Genomic DNA, 23,488 nt, shown 5'->3' with positions numbered 1-23,488 from the left:
CATACTGTATTTTGTTTTTTCAGACTCGCTTTTTTCACTGAATAATATGCATGTAAGATTCCTTTATGTCTTTTCATCATGGATCATTTCTTTTTATTACTGAATAATACTGCCTTGGGTGGATGTACCATAGTTTTCTTATCCATTGACCTACTTGAAAGACATCTGGTTGCTTCAAGTTTTGGTAATTATTAATAAAGCTGCTATTAGCATTTGTGTGCAAGGTTTTGTATAGACCTAACTTCTCAACTCATTTGCCTAAATACCTAGGAGCACTGTTGCTAGATAGTATGGAAAGATTAATTGTATTTGCTCTGCATCCACACCAGCATATGATGTCATCCATGTTTCAGACTTAAATCATTCTAGTAGGTGTGGAGGGGTAGCTTATCTTAATTATCTAATGGGATATGATATTGATATCATAAGCTTATTTGCTATCTGTGTATCTTCTTGGGTGAGTTGTCTCTTCAGACTGTTTATGGTACTTGGGTAATGATGGTAGATAATGATAGAATCAGAAAATACTTGATTTTCTGGAACAGATTGTAGAGAAACCATCTGAGTTGGAGCATTCTGTTTTGGAAGGTTATTAATTATTGATTTAATTTCTTTAATAGCTAGAGTCTTATTGAGATTATCTATTATTGTGTGAGATTTGGTAGATGGGTCTTTCAAGGAGTTTGTCCATTTCATCTGAAGTTACCATATTCATGGGCAACTAATATGATTCATAATATTTTTATTATCTTTTTATTAATCATAGAATCAGTAATGATGGCCCATTTTTCATTTCTGAATGAATGAATTTTTTTTTTTTTTACTTGGGTAGGCTGGGTAGAGGTTTGTTAATTTTATTGATATTTTCAAAGAATTGGATAATGCTAATTTTTAAAAAGGCATAGAATATGTTAATCATTACCTCGGAATAATTGGGATTATGGATAGTTTTTATTTTCTTCTTCATAGTTTTTAGTATAGTTAGCATATAGTTTCATAATGAAAAATTATTCTTTAATAACATTGTTCATTGTCTTTCCTCAAGATCAACATAGTTATAACCATTTTTTCATGACCTTCATGAGAAATCTAGTTCATAGCCTCCTTTTTTCACTTTTCATTGAGCTTTGTCTTTGGAAACTTAAAATTTACTTCTTATGGTTAAAGGGTACTGAAGAGAATAAAAACATTCAAAAGATTTGTGAATATCTAAAAGAAAATGAAAGTAACACCAACTGAACTTGTTAGGTGTTCTGCATATGTTCTTATTTAATTTTTACTACAGCCGTAAGATGCAATCATTATCCTCATTTTAACAGATAAGGAAATTGAACCCCAAAGAAAGTAACTTGCCAAAGGCCACATCTAGTATTTGGAAAGCTATCTCAGTACCAAGGCTCTTTAATTTCAAAGTCTGTTAACTTTCTAAGGTAGATTAGGTAAAATGATTGGAACCAGACTTTGTGAATATATATCCATGGTGAAAAGGTTGCTCTTTTGTTAGTCATTTACTATTAGTTTTTGTTATGACATTGCCTTTTATTAATAAGGCTATTTCTGTAAGATATTTCACCATTTTGAGTTTATACAACTTCATGTATTCAAAATGAGAGACATCTTATTTTAGGGATATCTGATTTATTGTCATATTTTGTTTGAGAAATCTTTGTTAACTCTTATGACATGAAAAGATTAACTTGGAGAAATCTGGCCTAGAGTTGATTTTTCAAATTTTGTTTTCCAATAAATAAAAAAAAATATATCTCATCATTTATTTGGACTCAAAACCAAAAGTTTTTGTAGAAAGAGTAGTTATTCAATATTTGTAAGTAAAGTAGTTTTTTTTTACCCAGCAAAATTTAATGGCATTTATATAATTGTTGATTATTTGATACCATTTACTTAACTACATAGGCATTCATTTTAATTAACATTTCTTTGAAGAACTTCTAAAATAACTGAAATAAATGAGATAAGCTCAGCATGCCGAATTTTATCTTACAACTGATAATTGTCTTAATTATTCCAAAGTTGTTCCTCGATTCAACATATTTATCACTAAAACTTCATGAAATCTTACAGTGATTTTTCAAAAAATACCTCTTCTCCAGGAATACTGCTATACAGCAATTTGGTAGCGTGGCAGGATACAAAATCAATGCCCAGAAATCAATGGCATTTCTATACACTAACAATGAGACTGAAGAAAGAGAAGTTAAGGAGTCAATCCCATTTACAATTGCACCCAAAAGCATAAGATACCTAGGAATAAACCTAACCAAAGAGGTAAAGGATCTATACCCTAAAAACTATAGAACACTTCTGAAAGAAATTGAGGAAGACACAAAGAGATGGAAAAATATTCCATGCTCATGGATTGGCAGAATTAATATTGTGAAGATGTCAATGTTACCCAGGGCAATGTACACGTTCAATGCAATCCCTATCAAAATACCATGGACTTTCTTCAGAGACTTAGAACAAATTATTTTAAGATTTGTGTGGAATCAGAAAAGACCCCGAATAGCCAGGGGAATTTTAAAAAAGAAAACCATATCTGGGGGCATCACAATGCCAGATTTCAGGTTGTACTACAAAGCTGTGGTCATCAAGACAGTGTGGTACTAAAAAAAAAAAAAAAAAAAAAAGACAGTGTGGTACTGGCACAAAAACAGACACATAGATCAATGGAACAGAATAGAGAACCCAGAAGTGGACCCTGAACTTTATGGTCAACTAATATTCGATAAAGGAGGAAAGACGATCCACTGGAAGAAAGACAGTCTCTTCAATAAATGGTGCTGGGAAAATTGGACATCCACATGCAGAAGAATGAAACTAGACCACTCTCTTGCACCAAACACAAAGATAAACTCAAAATGGATGAAAGATCTAAATGTGAGACAAGATTCCATCAAAATCCTAGAGGAGAACACAGGCAACACCCTTTTTGAACTTGGCCACAGTAACTTCTTGCAAGACACATCCACGAAAGCAAAAGAAACAAAAGCAGAAATGAACTATTGGGACTTCATCAAGATAAGAAGCTTTTGCACAGCAAAGGATACAGTCAACAAAACTCAAAGACAACCTACAGAATGGGAGAAGAGATTTGCAAATAACATATCAGATAAAGGGCTAGTTTCCAAAATCTATAAAGAACTTATTAAACTCAACAGCAAAGAAACAATCCAATCATGAAATGGGCAAAAGACATGAAATCTCACAGAGGAAGACATAGACATGGCCAACATGCACATGAGAAAATGCTCTGCATCACTGGCCATCAGGGAAATACAAATCAAAACCACAATGAGATCCCACCTCACACCAGTGAGAATGGGGAAAATTAACAAGGCAGGAAACCACAAATGTTGGAGAGGATGCGGAGAAAAGGGAACCCTCCTGCACTGTTGGTGGGAATGTGACCTGGTGCAGCCGCTCTGGAAAACTGTGTGGAGGTTCCTCAAAGAGTTAAAAATAGACCTGCCCTACGACCCAGCAATTGCACTGTTGGGGATTTACCCCAAAGATTCAGATGCAATGAAACACCCGGACACCTGCACCCCGATGTTTCTAGCAGCCATGTCCACAATAGCCAAACTGTGGAAGGAGCCTCGGTGCCCATCGAAAGATGATGGATAAAGAAGATGTGGTTTATGTATACAATGGAATATTCCTCAGCCATTAGAAACGACAAATACCCACCATTTGCTTCAACGTGGATGGAACTGGAGGGTATTATGCTGAGTGAAGTAAGTCAATCGGAGAAGGACAAACAGTGTATGTTCTCATTCATTTGGGGAATATGAATAATAGTGAGAGGGAATATAAGGGAAGGGAGAGGAAATGTGTGGGAAATATCAGAAAGGGAGACAGAACATAAAGACTCCTAACTCTGGGAAACGAACTAGGGGTGGTGGAGGGGGAGGAGGGCGGGGGGTGGGGGTGAATGGGTGACGGGCACTGAGGGGGACACTGGTCGGGATGAGCACTGGGTGTTATTCTGTATGTTGGTAAATTGAACACCAATAAAAATTAATTTATTAAATAAATAAATAAATAAATAAATAAATAAATAAATAAATAAATAAAGCTTTTTATCTTAAAAAAATACCTCTTCTCCAGGAATACTGCTATTTAAAAAAAATTCTAATGCTAGATATCTTTCATATTTTTTATTCATGAAGCCATAATAAAAAACAGTAAGATTTCCTTAATCTATCAGAATTGTTATGCTTAGCATATGAGTCAAGTTTTCACACAGTAATACTGCATAACAAATAGCTCTTAAATCTGTTGCATCCTTACGGATGATGTGATTCACTGGCCTTCAGGGATCACTTTTGGTGACTGCAAGTTCCAATCCGAAGGAGTAGTGAGTGTGTTTGGGCAAGTTCTTCTCATGTTGGATGGTGGAAACTCAAGAGAACTGGGGAAACTTGCCATACCTTTTAAAGCCTCAGCTTGGAATATATACTATCAGTTTTCCCACATTGGTTCCCACTGATCAGAAAGCTCTGCCTCCCTAGTGAGAGACATGGCACAGTTCCACATTCAAGAGAATGAATGTATTCCTCTGTTATAGTGACAGGTCTTTCTTCAAAGGGTTGAAGAAAATAATAAACCTATATAACCACAATTCTGAGTTTTTAATTGTATAGATTGTTTAAACTTTTTGATTTATCGGGTTGTTTGCAGAAAGTGATCCATTTTCCTAAACTGATGTATTAAAATTATCTGTTTTACGAACTAGCCTTATTAAGTATGTTCGTGATTGTGCAGGATTTAAAAAAATAATGACTGGTAATCCTCCTTTGTTAGTAACTAGCCTTTGCATCGTGCTTTGTAGTTTATAAAATATTTTCACATTTTTTCATTTGATCCACAAATAAGTTATGTGATGGGGTCTTTATTTTACAGATAGAGAAATTAAAACAAAAACTCTATAACTTGACAAGGTTACAAGTAAGTTCATTCCAGAAGGAAACTTAAAATCTAATTATCTTTCCATTACCCTATACTAGGTCTCATGCTCCCATTTCCTACCACTTCTAAGTGTAGATAAATATTAGGAATATTTCTGGACCACTGCTAAAGCCAAAGGGAACTATCACTACACTCTTTATACTCCAACAGATTACATTATCTTCTATTCTGACTTGTATATCTTGATTGATACAAGAATTTCTTGGGGGCTGATCCTAACTGGTATTTATTTATTATTTCCCAAAAGGTAAGCTTATTTTCTATGTAGCTTAACAGAAACCTATATTCGACTTCATTATGTATTTCAAAAGTATGAGCTAGAATTACTGTGTCACCCCAGTGCTTTTCAGATTAGTACCAGTATGATTGTTTGATATATTGTTTCATATATTGGAGGTTCTATATAGGAATTTATTTGGGAAAGGAAATTGAAAGGAGTTTTACTGTAAGAAATAAGTTTGAAAAATTGATAATTTTGATAATTGATATCAGTTGATAATTGTTTCATATATTGGAGGTTCTATATAGGAATTTATTTGGGAAAGGAAATTGAAAGGAGTTTTACTGTAAGAAATAAGTTTGAAAAATCACTGTACCAAATATAGTTAGGATGGCAGTGTTGTTATATCTTCATAAAATTTCTTCATCATAAAATGTTTGTTTTGCACAAACTTTCTAATATATTACAATAGTTGGATTATATGAAACATTCTTGTGAAAAAATTCATGTTTTGTATTGAATAATATAGCTTGTTTACCTGCCTTTTACTTGAGCTCTTGCAACAACACCATTACACAATGTAATAAAAATCTGATCTGACTTTTTAGCGATGGATTTCCCCTTTTTTTTTGAACAACATTCCATTTTCTCAAATCTGTGGACTTTTCTGATGCTTTACTCCCTTTCTCTGTTTTATGTTGCTTTCATGATGTGTAAAATGTATTTTTCCCCACACCTTCCTGTTTTGATTTCTTTCACAGTGAAAATTAAAAATTAATAGGCAATGATAAATTGAATCTTTTAGAAGGTTAGATGATACTTAAAACCCTATTGTTAGAAAATTAATTTATAACCAGTACATTGTTCTTGCTACTTTGTCCCATAATAGTGCAAAATTACTCTCCTTACAGCCTTCTTTGTTTCTTTCTAGATGTCATCACTTTAATTTTAAAGTTACGCCTTCTCCCCTTACTATCAGTAGTTAGCTTTTTATATGAGACATTGCTGTGGAGAGTGGTAATTTTATTTGTATTAATAAAGTTAGTGTATTTAATGAATATTTTTCCCTCTTTTAAAGACTGTGAACCAGAAGAGCTGACTGACTGGTCTATGGATGAAAAATGTTCATTTTGTAACCTACAGAGAGAAGCAGTCAGTGTAAGTTTTAGTGCTATGAAATTATTTCTAAACTAATTGCACAATTGTAACACAATTTTTTTGACTTAATTTGTTCTGAAAATTGGTGACTTACAGTGGAAATTTAAATATTTGATTTTGGTAATGAGAAGAATTTTTTTAAAAGTCTTTTGTTAGAAGTCTAACATTTAGCTTAACTTCCAAGTGAAATCACCGAAACACTCATCTTTTTTGCTTATTTCACATTTCTTCCTTATAGCTCCCTGACTCATGAAGTTCAGTGTAGATATGATTTGTATTTGGTAGAGGACAGTGAGCTGTGGAGGCTTGGTTTGGTTTGAGACCACCCTATAATCTGATTTCTTAGGAATCTGTAGTTGGCGGATAATGTGATACTACTATTTAGCCTTTTATTCTCTTGAAGTCGTTTGGATATCAGAGTTATTTCCTGTGTAAATGATTAAATATTTAGTGTCTACTATAAACAGGGTATAAACTAGGCAAGCAGCATCTTCTTGTATGTTGGGAAGTCCTAATTCTCTTTACTATTGTGAAAAAGGCTAAGAAGAAATGAGAACTTGAGAACTTGTACCCATTTGGGTCAGATTAGAGGGTAAACATACCTGCTTTGTTGTTAAACTCTCATTACTGGAATGCTTTATTATAGTAAATTTATTCAGTAATGTATTTTATCTACAGTCGCCACCTCCCTTTTGACTACAGTTTTGCAAAGAAATAAAATTAATTTGGTATCAGAACTAAATTTCTTTTCTCCTGACTCCTGTCCCAAATTTTATGTTCTCCCTGTGTAATTTGATATATAGAATAAATGAGCATTTAGAAAAATTTTTTCTTGCTATTTTTAATGGAATCACATGTGTAATAAAAATGATTTTTTTAATGTTTCTTTCTTATAATTTTAGGATTGTATACCGTCTCTTGATTCTTCACAGTCAACACCAACGGAGGAACTATCATCTCAGGGCCAGTCCAACACTGAAAAGATTGAATGCCAAGCAGAAAATTACCTAAATGCACTCTTTCGAAAGAAAGGTAATATTGGTATACCTTGTCATCTAAAATTAGCAGTAGAAATATAGAATGTTTGTATTTTTCTTACACAAATTATTTTTTTTATGTGCCAGTCTTTACTCCATTTTTTATTATCCTTAGTTTTTCTTCATAGTTTTGGGGACATTAGGATTCTCAATTACTGTAGTGCTAGTCTTCCTTTCACCACCCTTTTCTCAGTTCTCTTCTTGACTTTATCAGACATTTTCCTCACCTACTGAAATTTTTTTTATGCTTCTGGTCTTCCTTATTTTGTTGCTGTTCTCAAAACTTCAAAAGTTCTTTCATGTTCAATAAGTGGTAGATTACTACAAAGCTGTCTTTAGAAATGTAACAGTTAAATCATTTATCAGCCAGGTTGGAGTTTATTTGCTGGCTTGGGGCTTCACTGTTTCTTTGGTAGCTTGAATATGCTTACTTGACATTAAATGTCAAATGTTCTTTTTTGCTTCCTGTCTAAACTATTTAAACCAAATGAGGCTTGTTTCACTTGTTCACTTGATACATATGTATCAGAGAGAAGCAGTTTTTTTTTTTTTTTAATCTTAGTTACTTGAGAAAAATATAGAACCTTCCATTTTTTGTTCTTGGTAATTTCTGCAGTAATAGAGTGTCTTAATTTTTACCATGTAGATCCTTGGAATGAGTCATGGTGTAGGGGGAATGCAGGGTGGGAGGGGTTATCATTCCACCTCCCACTTTCCAGAGATCGAGAAAAACATTATTTCATCTAGGTGTTGAGCCTGCTGCTGTATTCTTCTTTTAAATTAGGTTAATATTGGATATTTTTCTATTAAATGGATAACCTTTAGATTTTAATCAGTAATGTTGAAAATAGTCTTCGCTTTTGAGCAAGGAGGCTTTTGTTTAGTCGTCAGTGTTATGAGTTCTTTTGTATGTTGAAATATAAGACTCCTCTGATTAGAAGAATCATTAGTACATTAAAAAGCTTAAAGTTAAGGGGCACCTGGGTGGCACAGTCAGTGAAGCATCTGACTCCTGATTTCAACTAAGGTCAGGATCTCAGGGTTATGAGACGGCACCCCTTGTCAGGCTCCATGCAGAGTGGGGAGTCTGCTTGAGATTTTTTCCTACCCTCTCTCTCTTCCCCTCTCCACGTACACACGTGTTCTCCTTCTTTCTCTCTCTTAATAAAACTTAAAACCAAAGAATAAAAAAACAAAAACAACAAAAACCTAAAGTTAAGAACTTTTTTTTTAAGTGCAGAGGACTTAAAATCTTTTCCTGTGTGTTACTGAAGTGCTAAATGTTCAGAAATTGGCATTTGTCTTTAAAAAACATGTTCTTGGGCAGCCCGGGTGGCTCAGTGGTTTAGCGCCACCTTCAGACCAGGGCGTGATCCTGGAGTCCCGGGATCGAGTACCCACATCAGGCTCCCTGCATGGAGCCTGCTTCTCCCTCTGCCTGTGTCTCTGCCTCTCTATCTCTCTCTCTCCCTGTCTCTCATGAATAAATAAATAAAATTTAAAAATAAATAAATAAATACAAACAAACAAACCACATTCTTCTGGGGCACCTGGATGGCTCAGTTGGTTAAATGTCTGCCTTCGGTTTAGGTCATGATCCTAGGGTCCTCAGATGGAGCCCCACATCAGGCTCCCTGCTCGGTGGGGAGCCTACTTCTTCATCTTTCCTACTTATGCTCTCTTGCTCTCTCTCCTTCTCCCTCTCAAATAAATAAATCTCTTAAAAAAAAAAAGTTCTTTCAGAATTTTCAAAGAGATTAACTTATTTGAAAGAGAGAAAGAGTGTGCACGCAAGCCAGGGGAGGGGCAGAGGGAGAGGAAGAAGGAGAATCTTACATGGGCTCCACACTCAGCAGAGAGCCTGGTAGGGGAACTCGATCTCACAACCCTGACATCATGACCTGAGCCGAAATCAAGAGTCAGATGGTTAAACAACTGAGCTACCCAGACACCCCTAGAAATTTTTTATCTGAATCAATATTAAAAATATTTTTACAGGGATCCCTAAGTGGCTCAGCAGTTTAGCGCTGCCTTCGGCCCAGGGTGTGATCCTGGAGACCCGGGATCGAGTCCCATGTCGGGCTCCCAGCATGGAGCCTACTTCTTTCTCTGCCTGTGTCTGCCTCTCTCTCTCTCTCTCTCTCTCTCTCTCTCTCTCTCTGTCTCTCATGAATGAATGAATGAATAAATAAATAAATAAATCTATCTTTAAAAATATTTTTTTACATACTTTAAGAACTTTATAGCATATTTAGAGAATTTTATTCTGCCAATGTATTTACACTCACGAGAAGAATTATGTAATAGACTTCTATCACTAAGAATGGGAAGAAATGTACACATTAACATACATGCACACAGTAAGTTTCATTCACCTTAGAACTCATTACACAATCTCCTTTTTCTTGAGTAATTTATAATGGTAGTAGCTAGAATTATCAGTAATAATAATGACCTATAATTTTTGATAGTGTGGAGTAACCTGTGCTCCGTTGCCCTATTAAGAGTAATCAGAAAACACTTGGTACTATTTCAGCTGATTCAAGCATCTGGGTCTTCAAGAGGTCTCCTACCAAAGGTTGGGTGAGTGTTCATGGATATTTAGTGACCTCTCCATTTGGGGATAATCTTGGTGATGTCTGAGGTCTTTGAAGAATTGCAGAGTTTTTAAGTGGAAGATTCTTACTAGTTTTTTTTTTTTTTTTTTTTTTTTTTTGCTTTACTTCAGGTCTTACCTTTGTTAATTCCTTTATTTGTAGTCCAGCATGATTATCCAGATTTAATTAAACAAGGATTTTCTACTCATTTACTTGGTTTTGATTTTGTTCTTTATTTTTAAATTTTCTTTGAATAAAATCATTTTAGAGGTCTCTAGTATGGGATAGGATAGGACAGGATAAAGGCCAGAAGATAATAATAGCAGTATCTTTAAGTGATAACAAACTCCTTTATTTGTTAATCCTTCTGTTAACTTTACATGGAAATAAAAGGTATAAACATGTTTTTAAAGGTAAGAAACACTTCTGAGTCTTTGGTGTAACAAATATATTGTTGATAAAGCATATTGTTTGTGAAGTTTTATTTGATTCCTGAAAAGTTCCCAAATTACAGCCATTTTCAGGAATTCTGGATACTCTTAACATTAGTGTTACTAATACTTTACATATACTGATCTTTTGCTCAGTTTGAGAAACATGTATGTTAATTATCTTGGCAAAACACAAAGAAATCTTTTAATAGCTTTATTGTAGCTTGTTTATTATTTTTCCTAACTATGGTTTTGAGACAATTATAATGATAATGTAATCTGTTATTAAGAACCCACTACACGATAATGATAATTGATGTCATCAGTTCTGATTGAGCACTAAAACCTTTTTATGCCTTGATCTCATTTAATCCAAAAACAATGTTGAGGTAGGTACTGTTATCATTTTAACAGGTAGAGACAATGAAACACAGAGAAGTTAACTAATGTCTTTTAGTTCTGTTATAAACATTTGAGTCCTCAAGAAGTTTAAAAAGAGTTAAAAAGTGTTCTGTGTGAGAAGTACCAAGATTCTTTTATGTACTAAGTAGGAAAATTTTTCTGTTATCTACTACTTGGCCACCTAGGATTAGAATTATCTTAATTGCATTAGGCAGACTACAGAAGACCTATGAGAAATGCTATATTTCTCATACATTTCCATTTTTCCTTTAAATGAACTATAAACAGTTTTTATGATTAGTTTCCTAATAAAGTTTAATAATAGATTGAGGAAACTGAAATACTAAATACAGTTTGGTCAATCCCTTGTAATTAGAAGCTAGTCAAAAATACGTTTTCAGGAATAAATAGAATGGGGAGGCGGGGGTTAGCATTTAGTCCAGAGCCGAACTTCAACTAGTTTTGAATATATTTGAGAAATTTTTCAAAATTGAATTCCTTCTAGGGGGTAACCTTAAAATTCTCTAGAGAATAAATTAGAATGAAGGCTCCATGATACTAGGCACTTTGTTTTATTAATTGCAGTATCCTCAGTATTTAGAACAGTACTTTTCATATCCTCAGTAAATATTTCCTGAACACAGAAATGAATACTAATAAACTGTCCAGTATCTTCCAGCTTCTCTACATACTCTGGTATTAGTACTTGTTTTATTTGGAGAAAGAAGTTAAATTAGCATATTAGTACTTGTTTTATTTGGAGAAAGAAGTTAAATTAGCATGCACGTATAATTTACCTTTCCCAACTTTGTACTTAAGTTTATTACTGTGTATATCAGTCAGTTTGTTTTGAAGTGTGTAGAAACATAGGCACAGAGATATAAAATGCCTTTTTCAAAGTATCCCCATGATATGTAAGCTAAATTATTCTGACTTACAGCTTCACATTGTCTCATTACCTGAAACAGTGTAAGTTCCTGGCTTATGATTCAGGAAGATGTCTCATCTTTTATTTTTAAATTAAAGAAGGCTACTTGACTAAGTTGAAAAGATAGTATACACATAGTGGTTGAATGAATCATATTGCTAAATATATGATGAAATGAAATCTTTCTTCATCAAAATATAATATGTTTCTCCTGCTTTACCTTTTATCCTCACACACGTTTAGCATTCATGTAACTGCTATTATGGGTTTTTTTTTTTTTTTGTTTTCAGAGAGCTTTCCTGATGGATTTGATCCAGTTAGTTGAAAGCTGCTATAAACCAACCCTTTCCCCTTAAATTAATTGGTAGCCAGGTTTTATTTAAACTCTTTCAACCTTTTCTCAATACAGATCCTTTTCCTTTTAAACTCTTAATTTTCTAGTTTTATAATATATCAAATAAATATTAATATAGCTCACTAATCAATTGGTTATGACTGATAATAAGGCATTTGATTTCTTAGAAACAGGGGTGTTGATCTTTTAGATTGCTTTTCTTTAAATGCAGGCATCCTTGAGTGACTATGTAGATTTGACCTAATTCATTCAAGCCCTGAATGTTTCGTATAGACATGTGCCTTTATGGGGTCATGTGAGTCATACATTGAATTAATTTCTCATATATGGGCTGACTTTTGAAACTCTCAGGAAATTGTATATTAGTGCCAAAAAATAATTCACATAATGTTACAGACCACATTCAAAGGTGTTTCTGAAAAGATTTTTCTTGTTTTGTCATATACCTGGAAGATATGAATGGAATCCTAAGAAAATACATTTAAAATTATAACTGGGTTTTTTGCATTTCCGGTAAAATCACCTTTCTACTGCAGTACCATCCATAACAGGAATTAGAGGCCAACTATCAGGTCACTCGTTATTATCTAGATTTTTATCTCCTTTTATCTTTTTTATTCTTGAATTTGAGTCAGCTATCTTTTACAAGCACCTGAATTTCTGTTTTGTCTTCTGAAACTTGTCTTTCATCCGCAAAATCTCCTGTGTCCTCAGTCTTTTAATGTTCCCTTTATTTTATTTCTGTAACTCATCTACATATTCATAAAAGATGTTTTTGTAGCCCTCTCCCTTTCTGGCTGCTTTTAATTCTCTTTATGTAATATAGGGTGATACCATTGGCAGGCAACCTCTAATATCTTTATAGCTGCTTTCCCATCGTTTATTGGCTCTTCTTAAAACCCTGAGCTCCTTGGAAGCACAGAACACCAAAACTATTTCATCTACATTATCATGTTGTGGACCTCTACCAGCATTTTCACTTTCTTCCTCCCAAATATTATTACCATCACAATTCTTAGTGACTTCAAATTTTATTTAGATGCTACATTAAACACTCTGGCCTCTCGGTTATTTGATCTCTTAATTTCCAATGATCTTTTCCTCCATTCCCTTCAAGCCATCTTTACCCATTTTTATTCCTAGACTTGCCACCTCTCAAATCTTATTTCAACCATCTCTTTCTCTGTCTACAATTTTATTCCAATACTCTTCTTCCTTCCTCCTTCTCTTAACCTCATTATAACTTCCAGTCTATTGACCACACGGATTTTCCCTCTTCATTGTCTCCTGGACATGACTTAAGACTTCATTTCTGTCCTTACTCAGCTTAGGCTTGATCACTGTGATCATCTTTCATATAAAATCTTAACTGTATTGCCTCTCTCTTCCTTTGTCATATTTGCTTGTTAGAACTTTCTCTGTGTCCAATTCCTCATTTATTACACACTTGCCCTGGACCAGCTGAACATGTCTGGAATAAAGAACCCAATTATGCTGACCTTCTCAGTCTCATTTAGTCCATTTCCTCTCTTTCAGGTAGTTATTTTATGTCTTTTTTTTAATCTCCAACAACTAATAATCACGCTTGCTTTTTACAGCATCATTACCTTCTAACATATATAATTTACCTATTTTATTTATTGTTCATTGTCTTTCTTCTGCTGCTAGAATATAAGCACCATGAGGAATTAGATTTTGTATTTTTGTTGACCAGTATCTCAAGCATCTGACACATAGCAGATGCTTAGTAAATACTTATCATCTATACTTTTACTGTCTTTACTTCTCAATTCTCCTACTCTTTTCAACCTGTCCCAATTAGAGTTTCTTTCTTACCACATCTCTAATTGGTTTATCAATTTCATTGGCAGTTCCATCTTGTACTGTTTAAGGGAAGTTACCAGTTCTTATTTTACTTAACCTTTCAGCATCATTTGACAGAGTTGATCACTTCCTTATTCTGATTTCTATTCTTTTAATATTATTAGAATTAAAAGAATTATTTTTTTTAATTTTTTCCTATTTTTCCCACAAATTGCTGCTTCCACATGCTCCTTGCTGGTTCTTAACTTCTTGACCTCTAAGTGTTGAATAGTCCTAGAAGTTAATCCTTAGCTGTATTCTGTTCTGGATATATACCTTAACTACATCATAGCCTCGTTTCATCTTAACAGCATTATGTGTGTGTTGATGACACCTAAATATTATATCTAAACTAACCTTTTCTCTAGTTTTACCCTTTTATATGTAGCTGCCTGATACACTCTTCATAAGATTATCTAAAGGCATCTCAAAAAATAAAAAAATAAAAGCATCTCAGAATGACCTATCTAAAACAGAGAACACTTGGTTTTATGCCCCTAAAATCTTCCTCCGCCCCAGACTTTCCCATCTTAGTAAACTATATCATTCTTAGCCTAGTTGGTCAGCTTCAAAAGCTACAAGCCTTCCTGATTCCTCAGTGTCCTTCATACCCACGTATAACCTAACATCAAGTCTCATTGGCTCTGTCTTCAAAATTTACCCTAAATCTGGCCATGTTTTGTCACTTCTGTTGCTACCACCCTAATTCAAGATACATCTTCTCTGGTATATACTATTAAAGAGCCTCCTAACTCATGTCTCTGCTTCTACTTTTCCCTTCCCAACAATTCATTTTTATACAGAGAAGGCTAATTGATATATCTAAAGCCTAAACCATGGGGCACATGGGTGGTCAGTCATCCAAGTGTCCAGCTCTTGATTTCAGCTCAGATCATCATCTCAGGGTTGTGAAATCGAGCCTCACATTGGGCTCTGCGCTCAGTGGAGAGTCTGCTGAAGGTATTCTCTCTTTCTCTCTCTCTCTCTCTCTCTCTCTCTCTCTCTCTCTCTCTCTCTCCTCCCTCCCTCCCTCCCTCCCTCGTAAATAGATCTTAAAAAGAACAAAGAAAGCCTAAACCAGATCATTAATTTCTCTGCCCAAAAACTTCCAGTGACTTTGAATGTCACTTGGGATAAAATATGTCAAGGACTCTAGTCTGTGCCTCCTTTTTTTTTTTTCTTTTAAGATTTTATTTATTTATTCATGACAGAGAGAAAGAGGGAGAGGGAGAGGCACAGGCAGAGAGAGAAGCAGGCTCCATGCAGGAAGCTTGACGTGGGACTCAATCCCAGGTCTCCAGGACCACACCCCGGGCCAAAGGCAGCACTAAACTGCTGCACCACTGGGGCTGCCCTTTTTGATCACATTTCTTATTGCTCATTCTTTTGCAGACTGATGGCTTTTTGCTTTTCCTCAAATGTGCTAACCTTATTCCTATGTCAGGGTCTTCATACTTGCCTCATACTTGCCATCTAGAATCTTGTTACCACAGTGAGCATTGCTCACTCCTTCATATCACCAGACTCCTGGCTTTGACCATCCATGCTCCACTCATTTATTTATGATAACTCATCTCAGTCATTCTCTTTTCAATTATTCTGCTTTTTTGTTTGTTTGTTTCCCCAGACTTTCTTTTAAAGTCTGTTACCTGCTACTTCTAGAATGTAAGGACCAATAAGACAGGGATTTTGTCTGTTTTGGTATATCCCCAGCACCTAAAATAGTATCTAATACAGTTAATGCTCAGTAACTTAATGGAGTGCATGTAAATCATTTAAAAAGGAATGTTTTAAAGATCAAAAGCAATGCTTTAAAATCATGATTCTCTATCCACAGTGTTTTAAAATGTGATTCACAGCAATAGTAGGTAGACCTTTACAAAATTTGTAGTGAGACCTTGAAGGTAACAAGCAAGTACCAATATCCTAAGATGTGCTAGGAATCAGCCTAAAATACTAAAAATATAAGTGATTCTAAAATTTCTCTCAGCAATATTTAGTCAATGAATTATTCTTTAAGTGGTTTGCACAATCCTAATAACATTTTGAGGAAATTATTTAAATTTTGGAGAAGCAACGGTTCTTCCATTTATCTTTATATAATTCTTTGCAAATTTATCTAAATTATTTCTTTGCATATTCTCCTTCAATTGAGAAAATATAGTTCACTAGGTGAAAAGGAAGACCTAATTCTCAGCAGAGGTATAATTCTAGTTGGCGCTCTATTTTTTTAATTACCATCTGTCCTTGGGTATTATTTCTTCCCTATGCTCTGTCTCTAATATGTCAGATAATTAAACCAGCTTGTATCAAATATGTGTAGTAATCTATGTGTGATATCCAAAACACTTTATAACCAGAGTCCTACTAACCAGAGTATAACAAGAAAAAGCGCTTTTATGTGGAAGTAACAGAAGAACCAATATGTGCTGTTTAACTATTGAGGATTAACACATTATTTTTTAAATCTTTGTGTAATATTTTTATGGTTTTCTTGAGTGACTCATAAACTCACCAACTGTATGTCACCTGTGTGTTCTTTTATAGAATACTGCCATTTTAGTTCTTGTTTTCCCCTGAGTATGGCTTTTCCCAAAGCAAGACTGGCATGTTGGGCTTTATAAAACACATTTCTGTCCATGTTTAGAGAAATTCATCTATTCAGCAAAGATCTGGTAAGCTGCTTTCTACATGTGGGTACCATACCAATTAACAGAAGACCAAAAACTATCCCAGTCCTCATGGGCTCTTGTATTCTAGTGAGGGAAAGCAGATAATAAACAGGTGAGTTGTATTTGTGGTTGAATGTGCATGTGTGTGTACACATACACACATATCTCTAATATACATGGACACATGAATATATATACACATATATATGTGTATAAGTGCTCTGGAGACAAAGCAGGTAGAGCAGCTTAGGAAATGCCAGGAGAGAAGTGATGATCACAGTTTTACAAAGGGCGGTCAGATGACATTTGAGCAAAGATGTAAAAACGGAACAGGGTAGCGAACTACTGAAATCCTAGGGGAAATGCATTTCAAAAGTTAAAGATAATATCAGTTTTGAAAAATTATAGATGAATCATGTGGTGATTGCCACTCCCATTCCTCCGTTTTAAAGATTATTTTGCTTTTATTTTTTTTTATTAAACTTTTTTTAAGATATTTTATTTATTCATAGAGATGCAGAGAGAGAGAGAGGCAGAGACACAGGCAGAGGGAGAAGCAGGCCCCATGCAGGGAGCCTGACGTGGGACTCCATCATGGGTCTCCAGGATCACGCCCTGGGCTGCAGGTGGCGCTAAACCGCTGCGCCACCGGGGCTGCCCGATTATTTTGCTTTTAAAGACCAATCTAAAATGAGAGCATTTTAAAGCAGGCAGAAGATTTAGAGATTGTTTCTGTTCCTTTACATACAAAGAAATCACAGTTATATAAGTTGACCAAGGAACATATGCTAAGTAAATAATGAAATAATGTAAGATAATTAGTTATTACCAGTAGCACTTAGTAAAATTTTTTAAAAGGCAATTTGTTTGTTTGTTTGTTTGTTTGTTTGTTTGTTTTTCATGAGAGACACAGAGAGAGAGAGTGAGGCAGAGACACAGGCAGAGGGAGAAGCAGGCTCCCTCCATGGAGCTTGATACGGGACTTGATTGATCCCAGGACCCCAGTATCACAACCTTAGTCAAAGGCAGATGCTCAACCTCTGAGCCACCCAGGTGCCCCTAAAAAGGCATTTTAAAAAATGTTCAACTAATGTATTACAGAGTTGCCTGAGTGAGGTTTTATGGAAAGCGATAGAAGCTTTAGTCCCTGTTGCTGCTTGAGTGGTGAGTAATGTAAGCCAGAGTGAGCCGGTTAAGTAGTAAACAGGTAAATTCAAATGCCTGAAGTTCATCAATGTCTGAATCCCTGGAAAAAGCAACAGTATTAAAAATAATAATAATAATAATAATAAATTAAAAACTATCAATGGATGAACTATTTAAGTTCCTTTCACTACCTGTGTTTCATCTCCTGGTCACCTCAGATTTTCCTTGCAGTTTCATTTTCTCACATGTGGAGCCTTCTATCATAATCAAATTCACTTGTAGCCATAAACATTTTATCTGTTATGATTCAAACTGATGATGAGCATCAAGTTGAAAGATTTTCTCAATCATGAACTCCTCACTGTGTGGTGTTAGCAGTTCTTTAACATTTTCACTGTCTAGTTCATTAAATCTAGCCTCCTTGACAAGATGGAGGACTTTTTGTTTTATATTCAGCATTTCCTTTAACTTCTAGAGTTAACAAAAAAGATGCTGGTTTCTTTCGTGCATCTTATATTGTTTGTTGTGATACTTCTTCTGAATTCTCATTCACTTAAGACTATCTTTTTACCAAAACTTTTATAAATCCTGTATCTAGAAATGTCAAATGTATTAGCACCCCGCAGCAGATACTCACACTCAAATGTGAAAAATAAAAATCTGTATCATGTGGGCATAGCTACACTGATCTACTTTGTCAGAATATAGCCTGCCATAGGGGACAACCATGAGATGGGACATAAATGAATTTACTATTGTTTTAATAGCGTCTAGTTTCTACATACCTCCTGTACTTCAAAAACATCTCTGCAGTTAGAGCATGATTCTCATATTTAAAATGATGTGTGATTCATAATACATCATAGTGTATGAGACTGTAGACCTTACCCATTGGCTATTTAAGAGATTTTAAAGGATAATTTCGATTCTGCAAAATGATTTTTTGTCAATTTTTGAAAACTCTGCCATATTCCCTAAGTACTCTTAAAACTTGATTTTCAGGGATCCCTGGGTGGCGCAGCGGTTTGGCGCCTGCCTTTGGCCCAGGGCGCGATCCTGGGGACCCGGGATCGAGTCCCGCGTCGGGCTCCCGGTGCATGGAGCCTGCTTCTCCCTCCGCCTGTGTCTCTGTGTCTCTGTGTCTCTGCCTCTCTCTCTCTGTGTGTGACTATCATGAATAAATAAAAATTAACAAAAAAATTTTAAAAAAAACTTGATTTTCATATATTTGAATTCTGGAGGCAAGGAGTATCTTGATTTTTTTTTTCCTTTTCAATTCCTTATAAATACTGTTTTTTGAATTGTTTTGTCTAAAGATATAAAAAACACAGAAGATACTCTTTAACATGTGGTACCATTCAATTTATGAACAGTTGATTATGCATTTAGAAAATGATGGAAATAGGGGATCCCTGGCTGGCTCAGGGGTTTAGCACCTGCCTTTGGTCCAGGGTGTGATCCTGGAGTCCGGGGATCGAGTCCCACGTTGGGCTCCTGGCATGGAGCCTGATTCTCCCTCCTCCTGTGTCTCTGCCTCTCTCTCTATGTCTAAAATAAATAAATAAATACATACATACATACATACTTTTTTTATTATTATTATTTATTTATGATAGGCACACAGTGAGAGAGAGAGGCAGAGACACAGGAGGAGGGAGAAGCAGGCTCCATGCACCGGGAGCCCGACGTGGGATTCGATCCCGGGTCTCCAGGATCGCGCCCTGGGCCAAAGGCAGGCGCCAAACCGCTGCGCCACCCAGGGATCCCATACGTACTTTTTAAAAAAATGATGAAAATGTATCTTTTAAAACGCATCTATTAAAGAATGCATGTTCATGCACACTGCCTTTATGTTATGATGGAATAACATGGCTCAGCTGTCTATGAGTTTTTAAGTTTTTAAGATACCATAAGCAGGGCACTTGATGAGATGAGCACTGGGTGTTATGCTATATGTTGGCAAATTGAACTCCAATTAAAAAAAATATATGTAAAAAAAATAAATAAAATTTACATAGAGGGAAAAAAAAAGATACCATAAGGCAGTTTGGTTCAGGCATATTGCCACATGTCTAGGCAAATACAGGAGGAGCCTACACAAAAGATGATGCAAAAATGGTTTCCTAGTCAGCTTTCACCTTCTCAGTTGCTATATTTCAGCTGTCTTAAGATTTTAGTCTATGAAATAATATGTCTCTAAGATTTTTTATAAGAACTGATATGTATAAATTTATTCATAAATTCTCCTGCCACAAATTTTATGTCTGTGTTAGATGCTGTGAAAATAAAGATTTGGGGATCCCTGGGTGGCGCAGTGGTTTGGCGCCTGCCTTTGGCCCAGGGCGCGATCCTGGAGACCCGGGATCGAATCCCACGTCGGGCTCCTAGTGCATGGAGCCTGCTTCTCCCTCTGCCTGTGTCTCTGCCTCTCTCTCTCTGTGTGTGTGTGTGTGTGTGTGACTATCATAAGTTTAAAAAAATTAAAAAAAATTAAAAAAAAATAAAGGTTTGGTTTTTAAAAACTTTTTGGAAGAATCTATATATCTTAGAGGTCTGCTTTTCTCTTTTTTTCTTTTTAAATTTTGTCTCTAAGTTTTCAAGTTCTTCTTGGCATTTTAAGCTACAACATTTATAAAATAAATAAGATTTATTTATTTAAAGCATTTATGTATTTGAGAGAGAGCAAGCAAGCACCAGCAGGGGGAAGGAGCAGAGAAGCAGACTCCCCATGGGGATCCCCGGGTGGCTCAGCGGTTTAGCGCCGCCTTCAGCCCAGGGGGTGATCCTGGAGTCCAGGGATCGAGTCCCGCATCGGGCTCCCTGTATGGAGCCTGCTTCTCCCTCTACCTGTGTCTCCGCTCTCTCTCTCTCTCTCTCTCTCTCTCTCTCTCCTCTCATGAATAAAGTCTTAAAAAAAAAAAAACTTTAAAAAAAAAGAAGAAGCAGATTCCCCACTGAGCAGGGAGCCTGACCTGGGACTCAGTCCCAGGATCCTGGGATCATAACCTGAGCCGAAGATAGACACTTAACCAACTGAGCCACCCAAGCACCCCTAGTTTGTATAATTTTAAAACAGCGATTATCTCTGTGTTACGTACCTAAAGATAGCAGGTTGTTAGGTGAGTTTAGAGTAAAAACTACTGACAAATTTTTTGTCCATTTTTTTAAGAGCTATCATTTTTAAAGTATAAATATAGAAAAATGTCATTACGCTCGTAAGTAACATGTCTGAAACTTTAATCAATAATACTTAAATTATCTATTTCCTCTTGATATCTTAAAGGTTAAACATGATTGCAATCTCCCTGGAAATTTAAGACAGCCCAACATATTAATTGTGTGGTATTAGAATCTCAGGATTAGAGCCTTCTAAGGGAAAAAGTAAACTTTTAATGGCCAGAGAAATTAGCCAAGGACTGAAGTATTTCATATGTCCCGAACTGGCATAAAAAGGTGAAAGAGTATGCTGCTATTCAGCTCATTTTTTCCAGATAATTTTCTCCATAAACTGTAGCTTTATGAATGAGAAAATCTAGTGTAAAAACTACCTGAATTATAGACCAGGTACTGAATCAATCTACTATCTCTTGCTGTTTTATAAAATGTTGAAGTTTTGTCTTCTCATAATTTTGAGTCTGATATTTTCAGTTTCTTAATCTCACATAAAGATCATTTTTAAATGTAATTTTATAGCATTTATTAAACATGCTCTAACACATGAGCTTTCATTTCTGTCTCATTTAATATGATATGTAATTCTGTTTTAACGAATCACCTATTCCCTGTGGTACTTTGGAACCTCATTTTTTCTGAATTTCTCTTACCAACATACAGGGAGTATAGGATTCTAGCAGAGAATCAGATACCATACTTGTGAAATGTGATGTTAGTTTATAAATTGCCATCTTGCCATTTTTAGCTTACATATAATTTGAACTGTCCGTTACAGTTTACTACTTGCTCTCTTGGCTAGTTGTGCATTATATCCACAGCATGCTCACGCTGTTTTATAAGGCTTATTAGTTAGTAATATTGATTTTTTAGTAATAATTAGCAGTTACCCCTGCCTTTTCCCATATAAATCCATATTTTTATGGGCATGTGTGAGTTTTCCTCCTTCAAATGTTTTGAGTGAAGTCTTCTAAAATGTTTCTATCCTTGATTGAAGGAGCAAAGCATAAGCTTTACAATGAACAGCTATGGATTCAAATCTTCCCCATCGTGTGTTATGTGATTCTGACAAATGTCATACCCTTTTTGTGATTTATCTTTCTCATCTGCAAAAAAGGCACAGTAATTACAGCTGTTTATTGTCTGTCCTCACCTACCAAAAATATAGTTTTGCTAAAATAGAAGATATTAGTTCAGATTTTAATGTTTTAGTCATTGATATGTATACTATGTGTTCATTAGTAGCTTCTGGTAGAAAGACTGTGGGCTATGGAGGCAAATCTAGATGTGTTGCTTATAGTTTTTTTTCCCATTAAATTGGCTGTGATAAAAAAAAAATTAGCTGTGATATTGGACAAGTTATATAATACTCTATCATTGTGAAGATTAATACAAGGTAAATGAAACATTCAGCTTAGTGCCATATTTTAATGGGCATCCAGTGAGAATAACTCCATGGTGGATTGCACTAATTTTTGTTGCTTTTGTTGTGTGAGCAACTAAGCACTGGCATCTAAATGACCTGCTCTAATCTTTTGTGGGCATAGTAGTTAAAAGGTCAGATTTTGGATTAGACCTAGAGTCTAGTCCTCGCTGAACTGCTTATTCAGCCTTGTGTGACCTCAGACAAAGTTTCTAACATTCTTCAGACTTGTTTCCGTTTTTTATAGAACAGGAATAATTCTAGCTTTTTCAAGATGATTATTGTGATGATTAAGAGAGCTTGATGCAAACTCACCAAATTGTATATATTAATTATGTGCAGTTTTTGTGTACCAGTTATACTTCAATAAGTCGGAGAAGCAGAGATAATATATGTAAGGACACAATAATCTAAAACTGCTGTTACTGTTGTTTATTAGTCATTATCATCATTACTTGGAATGGCACTAAATCAACAAAGGGAGATCATTGGAGCTTAGCTGCCACATTAAATCTTCTAATTGTTTAGAATATCGTTCTTAGGATTCCATGAATTAATAGCTAACATCAAGACCATACAGTCTCAAAAGTGAGTAAATAATGCTTCAAAACTGTCAGCAGTAAATGTCATATTCTTTGGATGCTCTGAGGAAGTAGAATTGTCAGCAAAATAGGATACAAATTACAGTGTTCTTTGTGTGTATTTTGTACAAATAAAAAGTCACTTTTGTGCTTCAGTTTCTTAGTTGATAAATGGAAAACTTTTTGCTAAAGTGTGTTGATATAGTTAGCCTTCAATAATCATTGAAGAGTGAGGCACTCTGAGGGAAAATTTCAGCATAAATAATTTGCAAAGCTGGCCAATTCTGGTAGCTATTTTTCTAATTCTTTCCATATTCTGAATGCTCAGAGAACCAAAAGTAATTTCAAAATATTAATAACAAAGTAAAAATCTCATATGAATATGTTTCTGTAACAAATGGACACATTTTCTAAACCAAAATAAAAATTTTGGAGGGCTGTTTATTATGTCAGATTGCTTTTTACTTTAGGCATGGGTAATGGAGAGTATGCTTTAACTAGAAATGTTAAAATGC

At 35.1% G+C, this 23,488-nt stretch overlaps 1 protein-coding gene across 9 annotated transcripts in view; it reads left to right on the top strand.

The window, feature by feature from the left end:
• The window catches only part of LCORL (ligand dependent nuclear receptor corepressor like), a 154,184-nt gene that overhangs the window by 48,476 nt on the left and 82,220 nt on the right, over positions 1-23,488 (top strand). For 7 of the 9 annotated variants that reach the window (XM_055326201.1, XM_055326196.1, XM_055326202.1 and 4 more), the window contains 2 exons: positions 6,288-6,367; positions 7,270-7,399. In XM_055326201.1, the coding sequence (XP_055182176.1) occupies positions 6,288-6,367; positions 7,270-7,399 (210 nt within the window). Of the gene's footprint in view, positions 1-6,287; positions 6,368-7,269; positions 7,400-9,940; positions 9,988-23,488 lie in introns of those variants that run through there. The other 2 variants (XM_055326204.1, XM_055326199.1) reach the window with 2 other exon arrangements.

Source organism: Nyctereutes procyonoides, unplaced genomic scaffold (assembly GCF_905146905.1).
Source record: "Nyctereutes procyonoides isolate TBG_1078 unplaced genomic scaffold, NYPRO_anot_genome, whole genome shotgun sequence".
NCBI classification, from domain to species: Eukaryota; Metazoa; Chordata; class Mammalia; order Carnivora; family Canidae; genus Nyctereutes; species Nyctereutes procyonoides.
Note: the sequence above shows the minus strand (reverse complement) of the source record. Positions and strands in the feature narration are given on the sequence as shown.